Source organism: Solea senegalensis, linkage group LG18 (assembly GCF_019176455.1).
Source record: "Solea senegalensis isolate Sse05_10M linkage group LG18, IFAPA_SoseM_1, whole genome shotgun sequence".
Lineage (NCBI taxonomy): Eukaryota > Metazoa > Chordata > Actinopteri > Pleuronectiformes > Soleidae > Solea > Solea senegalensis.
In genome coordinates this window covers 18,635,601-18,643,077 of record NC_058041.1, presented here as the reverse complement: position 1 = coordinate 18,643,077, position 7,477 = coordinate 18,635,601, and the positions used below count along the sequence as shown (strand labels likewise).

The 7,477-nt window shown below is 43.7% G+C and overlaps 1 protein-coding gene across 2 annotated transcripts; it reads left to right on the top strand.

The window, feature by feature from the left end:
• Nucleotides 1-409: 409 nt before the first annotated feature.
• On the top strand, nucleotides 410-6,410 carry gprc5c (G protein-coupled receptor, class C, group 5, member C). Of its 2 annotated transcripts, none has more exons than XM_044013271.1 (5): nucleotides 410-536; nucleotides 2,544-3,575; nucleotides 4,780-4,880; nucleotides 5,361-5,480; nucleotides 5,988-6,410. In XM_044013271.1, the coding sequence occupies exons 2-5, from the start codon at nucleotides 2,576-2,578 to the stop codon at nucleotides 6,018-6,020; spliced, it is 1,254 nt and encodes a 417-aa protein (XP_043869206.1). In that variant the 5' UTR covers nucleotides 410-536; nucleotides 2,544-2,575; the 3' UTR covers nucleotides 6,021-6,410. The 2 variants fall into 2 exon arrangements, with proteins under 2 accessions (XP_043869206.1, XP_043869205.1); XM_044013270.1 differs by having other exon boundaries at nucleotides 461-536; nucleotides 2,541-3,575.
• Nucleotides 6,411-7,477: the final 1,067 nt, after the last annotated feature.

Genomic DNA, 7,477 nt, shown 5'->3' with positions numbered 1-7,477 from the left:
TATATTATATTATATTACATTACATTATATTACATTACATTACATTATATTATATTATATTACATTACATTACATTATATTATATTATATTACATTACATTACATTACATTATATTATATTATATTAATTATATTATATTACATTACATTACATTACATTACATTACATTATATTACATTACATTACATTACATTACATTACATTACATTATATTATATTATATTATATTATTGGTGTAGATACTGTCTTGACCACCAGATGTCGCCTCACACCTACAAGCTTTTGCTGTGTGTGTGTGTGTGAGAGAGAGAGAGAGAGCGAGAGAGAGCATCAGTCAGATGTTGAATAGTCAGTCTCGCGCAAACGTTCGTTTCTTCTCCTCTTTTTTCTCATTTCTCTCTTTTTTACGTTAAATTCCGTTTGTTTTGTTTTTTCTTTGATTCTAAACTGAAACTCGTTTCTTTTTCTTTTGTCTTGACTTTGTTTATGTCGATGTTTGATTTTTGCAGCAGGTGAGCACGAGTTTGAACATCAGGTACGTGAACGCGTCACACACTCACACACACACGGTGTTTATTATGTGGAGTTTATGTGAAAATGACGTCGAATTAACGTGACTGTAGGTGTTTAAATGTAAATGTGTGTGATTTAGTGATGAAGCTGTTTATTATTTTTACTATAATGTAGATGTAGCTTCTGAATAATGTGTCTCAATTAACCAACGTATTTCGGTTTTAATGTCAATAAGACTTTTTAATTCATGAATGTAAAAGAAATCATAACAGTGAACAGTTAGTGAGGTCACCGCCTGCTAATATGTGCTTTAAATGTGAATTGTGTTGCATTTAAGTTCAAATGAGGAAGAACAACAACAACACAGAGAAGTTTCTAATGATTGAGTTTGAAAACAGAAGTGTAAAGAGTTACTTCAGGGTTTTTACTTCAGTTTTACTGCTGTGAGACAGAGTTTAACAACAGGAAACTGTAAACCACTCACTCTCCCACACCAAAGCCCACAGAGAAAATCAGTGATTTAAGCTGCGGGGACACAGGAGCTGCTGGTCCTCTGCTGCCTCGTGTGGTCACTTTGTGTCACTGAGTTAAGTCTGAATGAAATATTTCAACTGCTGAATCATTAAAATAAGACATGTGAACTTAGTGATGGAGGCAGCAGTGGATCAACAACCCCTGTGTGTGTGTGTGTGTGTGTGTGATGTTAAAATCACTGGTGTTCTCTCTGGGCTTTGGTGTGGGAGAGTGAGTGGTTCACAAACTTCAGTTTCCTGTTGTAAAGTCTGTGTCACAGTGAGATAAAGACGTGAACGTGTTCTTCAGACATCGTTTTTAACATAAACCTGTTGAGTCACGTCACAGTCTCTGTTTTACTCCACTTCCTCTGTTTTTCCATTTTGACGACACTGAAGTTGAAGGATTTCAGTGTGTGATTGGAGGTTATTGTGCGTGAATGAGTTTGTGTTCGTTTTACAACGCGACACAGTCCTTCAGCTCATGAAAGAGCTTTGTTGTTGCACCTTTAAGACCAAATATCAGGCACAGAAACTGTCCTCGGATCAGTGTGACAGAGACCCCGAGACCCCGGCTGGTTCACAATGTGGACGAGAATAAAAAGAACACGTACTGAACATTATTTACATACTAAACGTGAAACTCTCTCAGTTCACTGCACTTTCACCTGCACACAGTCAATGTTTGTGGACAGACTCCGTTAATGGTTAACGGCAGAGTCGGGGAAAAGACTTGTTTGACATTCCTGTGATTTTTATTTTTTATTTTTTGGTGAGGCAGAGAACGAGCTGCAGAAAACTGTCGTTTGTTGTTGTTTTCACACATAAATGCAGAAAAAATAACATGAAAGTATAAGTGAGCGTGTGGTAGAAACCTGAGCTGACATGAAGACCACGCCCAGAAACACATAATGATACAGAATAAAACATACAAGTCAACAAAGGACAGAAATGTAGTTGTTAAACTATAATCAATTGTGTCAGTGAGTGTTGTATAGAATGTTGTGTATACAGTTAATGAACCTGATACGTCGTGAAATACTGGCTGTGGAAGAGTTTTACAAACACTCACTCTCACACACCAAACTCCATAGAGAAAACCAGTGATTTTAACATCACACACACACAGGAGTTGTTGATCCACTGCTGCCTCCATCACTGAGTTCTAATTTAAATTAGACTTAACTCAGTGACACAAAGTGACCACAAGAGGCAGCAGAGGACCAGCGGCTCCTGTGTCCCCGCAGAATAAATCACTGATTTTCTCTATGAGGTTTGGTGTGGGAGAGTGAGTGACATAAATCAGAAATAAGAGCTAAGAATAGAGATCTGAGACTTCACCCTTTAATGTCCTTTAATGACTGTCGTTGCTATGGGACACGCCCGAGTGTTTCTGCGTCGTTCCTGACTCAACATCACGACATTCGTGAGTCATCAGGTGCGATGTTTGCTTGATCGGGTGTAGATAGCTGTCCTCAGCAGCAGAGTCTCAGTCTGTCTCTCCTTCACCTCAGCAGAGCCTTGTCAGATCCCAGAGGTCCTGGTTACCATGGCGGCCAACGTGACGCCCGCAGGCTGTGGCCCCAACGTGGACTCGCTCTACCACAACCTGTGTGACCTCAGCGTGGCGTGGGGCATCGTGTTGGAGGCGTTTGCGTCCGCTGGCGTCGTCTTCTCGCTCGTGCTCTTCATGTCGCTGCTGGCCAGTTTACCCTTCATGAAAGACAAGAACCGCCGGAGCTCAGTGGCTCTTCACGCCGGCCTCCTGGTCTTCACTGCCGGACTCTTCTGCCTCACGTTTGCCTTCATCGTGGGGAAGAACTTCTCCACGTGCGCGTCGCGGCGCTTCCTGTTTGGCGTCCTGTTCGGCGGCTGCTTCTCGTGCCTCCTGATGCAGAGCGTGAGGTTGAACATCCTCACCCGGCGGAACAGCGGGCCCCCGGCCTGGGTTCTGTGTCTGGGCGCGGTGGGTCTGTGGTTGGTGGAGGTGGTCATCAACACCGAGTGGTTGATCATCACCGTGGTTCGTCTCCCGCTACCGCCGCTGCCGCCGCCACTCAACGGCACATCTGAAACCAGCAGAGCCACTGCGACGCCCTGCAACATCGGCAACGAGGACTTCGTCATGGCGTTGATCTACGTCATGGTTTTGATTGTTGCCATGGTGATGGCGAGTGCGGCCGTCATGTGCGGCAAACACAAGCGGTGGTTGAGGGAGGGCGTGTGCATCTTCTTGGCCGGCGTCCTCTCTGTGGGGATTTGGCTGGCGTGGATCGTGATGTACATCTACGGCAACGGAAAGCACGGCAGGCCGGCGTGGGACGACCCCACCCTGGCCATCGCCTTGGTAGCAAACGCCTGGACGTTCATCATCGTCTATGCCATCCCTGAAGTCTGCTGCTTGAGCGGCGACAGCGAGAACCAGCCGGGCGCCGGGGAAGAGCTGTACGCCAACCAAGGAGTTGGATACGAGAACATCCTGAAGGAGCACGGCACTCAGAGCATCTTCCTGGAGAACAAGGGTTTCTCCATGGACGAACCCAACCCAGGTATTTACTCTGTCACTCCTCTCTCTCTCTCTCTCTCTCCCTCTGACGTCACAGGTATGAGGGTATTTTAGAAAATGTGGCTTTTGTCTGTGCGGTTTGACCTTTTTGTACGTGGTTACCACTCTTGGCTTTTCAGCCAGACCTGGATTCACAACCAAGTGTCTTTCTGTGTGGAGTTTGCAGGTTCTCCTCGTGGAGTTTGCAGGTTCTCCTCGTGGAGTTTCCTCTCTCCCACAGTCCAAACACATGCAGATTTGGGGATAAGACAGACTGGACTCTCTTGTCATGTGGAGGATAGAGCAGTAGATGATGAGACACAAACTGTAGCCTTGGTCTCTGAAAATCCTGTCAGAATCCTGAAGGTTTCCAGGGACACACGGCGATGCAGTGGCTAGCATTGTTGCCTCACAGAAAGAAGGCCGCCAGGTTCAGCTGAGGGCCGTCCTGTGCGGAGGTTGAATGATCTCCACTGGGTGCTTCCCCGGGTTTCCTGCTTCCACCCACGAGTGAATGTGAGAATTCACTCCGATCTCAACAGAAGAAGATGGTGCCAGGGACCCGGCAACCCTCCACCCGGCGGACACCTCGACTCCTCTGATGGCCTCAGGGAGCTGTTGCAGTGTTCTCTGGTTCTTCTCTGGTTAATGATATCAATCTCTGATTCCAGCTTTTGTAAATGATCTTTGTATTAAGAGGACACGTGGGAGTGGACACCAGCGTGATTGACAGCTGGTGTCGTCTAATCAGGGCCTGTTTTCAGTCTGTGAATTTCCTGGATTATAAAGTGACATGACCGTGGATCTCAGCGCTTCAAAGCAGTCGTGTTTTTTGGTGCATGACTCAGGTTATTGTTGTTATTGTTGTTATTGTTGTTGTTGTTGTTTATTGCTGATATTTAGAGTCTGAGGCTGTCGTGACTCAGACGTGGATCAGCAGCACCAGGACGTGACACTTGTTTTTTCCCCTCTGCCTCGGTGTTAATGAGTCTCTAAATGCATCAGCGCCGCTCCCTCTCATCATCACACCTTGTGTTTGCGCTGTCGCCACGGCAACACAGGTTTCATCCAGAGGGAGGGAGGGAGCGACAAGAGGGAGTGCGGTCATTACACGACAAATTTATGATAATGATGTTTGTTATCTTTGCTGCTGTAAAACCTTATCTGATATTAAAGTGTGTGTGTGTGTGTGTGTGTGTGTGTTACAGGGGCCAAACCCGTGTCACCGTACAGTGGTTACACAGGTCAGCTGCGCAGCTCAGTCTATCAGCCGACTGAACTCGCTCTCATCACCAAAACTGTGGGAAACGTGAGTCACACACACACACACACTCCCATGTGCTATTTTTGAGACAGTTTACAGCGTCTACGTCACATGATCACGTCTTTATCTCACTGTGAGACAGACTTTGTAAACCACTCACTCTCCCACACCAAACCTCATAGAGAAAATCAGTGATTTAAGCTGCGGGGACACAGGAGCTGCTGGTCCTCTGCTGCCTCGTGTGGTCACTTTGTGTCACTGAGTTTAAAAGTCTAAATTAAATATTTCAAATGCCAAATTCATTAAAATAAGACATTAGAACTTAGTGATGGAGGCAGCAGTGGATCAACATCTCCTGTGTGTGTGATGTTAAAATCACCGGTTTTCTCTCTGGGGTTTGGTGTGGGAGAGTGAGTGATTTACAAAGTCTGTCTCACAGTGAGACAAAGACATCGTAGACTTAACCTGACGTAGATTTTAATCGGTATTCGTGGCTAAACTCTGCTCTGTGTTCTTTTCTCGCAGCATCCTCCAGACACCGCGTCACATGACCTGGTGATTCCGCGAGCGACCGCGTCCTCGACGGTCGAGGGCAGGAGCAGCACGCCGTCCACTCACACCAGGACTCAGACAAACGGACACGGCGTACGTTCTTCTCTCGTCTCCTGATCACTTTACTGCTTCTCTGTGCGTGTCGACTGGCTGTTTCCATGGTAACCTAAATCTTCTCCAGGTCGACCATGAATCGTCTCTTTGTATGGACTCTTTTTTTTTTCACTGTCTCCAGGTTTTAAAAGTTCACTCTGAAAAACTGAAGTTTTGTCTTTTTACCTCTGAGTATTTTTCACTTTTACTTAAACTAAACTCAAGTAAAAGTATTTTTAATGTAAAACTTTAACTTCTTCTGCTGGATACTTTAACTCTTACTTTGTAGTTAATTCAACCTGTATTTAACTAAAATGACATCAAAGTAAAAGTAGTTTTAGTTGAATTAAGTATTTTTAATGTACTTTTTTCACCTATGGCCACTTTTGTACTTAAGTTAAGTGTATTTTTTTACCTACTTTAACTCAAATTAAAAGTAGATTCACTGGAGTAGATCTTCTGTGAAGCAAAGCTAACGTCATATTGACCGTGTTTCTTCCTCTGCAGGGAAACAGTCTTCACAGGACGTCCCACTGGTGAAAACTCCGCCCCCTAACAACAACTTCCTGTCACGTCTTCTTCTTCTCGAACGCTGAAGAAAACTCTTCGGAAAGATCCGATCTTTGTCTGAGAGTCAAAGTTTCAGAATAAGAGTCTTTTTGCAAACATTCACAGAAGAAGAAGAAAAAGAAAAGTTCTGACACGGTGGAAGAGAACTATTAAGCCCCGCCCCCAAAAAACACAATTCGCTTTAAATGAAACAGAATTTTTGTTTCATGGAGTTAAAAAAACAACATGTTGTGAATATTGTTTATAGCGTACATGGATTTCATGTATGAATATGTTGTATATTTAATATTTATCAACAATGTGCTACTGAATCATTTTGATCTAATTTTGCTTTTAGCTTAAAAATGATCTTTATTTGTCTTCTTGTTTTTGTCTTGGATCAGTGGGTGGGTGTGTGTGTGTGTGTGTGTGTGTTATTGGAGATTTCAGCAGTTTCTCAGTGAAATGTTCACAAACTTAATCAATATATTTGTATTTATGTAAATACAGGGCGTGGTTTCTGCCACTAGAGGTCTCTCTCTCTCTTTCCAAAACAAAACAGAAATCATACACAGACGTCTGAATTTATTTTTGATCACATTTCCCACAGAACAATCTGCTGTTTGTAAAAAGACCCACTCACTCTCCCACACCAAACCTCATAGAGAAAATCAGTGATTTTAGCTCACGGGGACACAGCAGCTGTTGGTCCTCTGCTGCCTCGTGTGGTCACTTTGTGTCACTGAGGTAAGTCTAAATGAAATATTTCAAATGCTGAATTCACAAAATAAGACATTAGAAGTTAGTGATGGAGGCAGCAGTGGATCAACAACTCCTGTGTGTGACGTTAAAATCACTGATTTTCTCTATGGGCTTTGGTGTGTGAGAGTGAGTGGTTTATAAACTTAAGTTTCCTGTTGGAAAAGTCTGTGTCACAGTGAAATAAATACGTGAACATGTTCTTAAAGACATCGTAGACCTAAACTTACGTTAATTTTATTAGCTAAGTGGCTAAAAATCAGTTTTTCCTTACGTCACTGTCTGTGGCCATTTTGTTTTCCTCAGAGTGAGGTTGAGTGTTTCAGGCTGCAAAGTAGGTGATTTATATGCTAACATGCTAATATGGCGTTAAAAATAATAATGCAGAATTATAGTATTAGTTTTTAGGTATGCATGCTAACATTAGCCGCTAGCACCAGAGGTGACACAACAACTCCTGTGTGTGTGATGTTAAAATCACTGATTTTCTCCATGGGCTTTGGTGTGGGAGAGTGAGTGTTTTACAGACTTCAGTTTCCTGGTGGAAACGTCTGTATCACAGTGAGATAAAGACGTGAACGTGTCCTTAAAGACGTCGCAGACTTAAACTGACCTAGATTTTCGGAACTGTCGTTCTAAAATCCTGTTTCCTCTGGAGGAGAAGTGTGAAGGTTCCTCCTCCTCGGGGG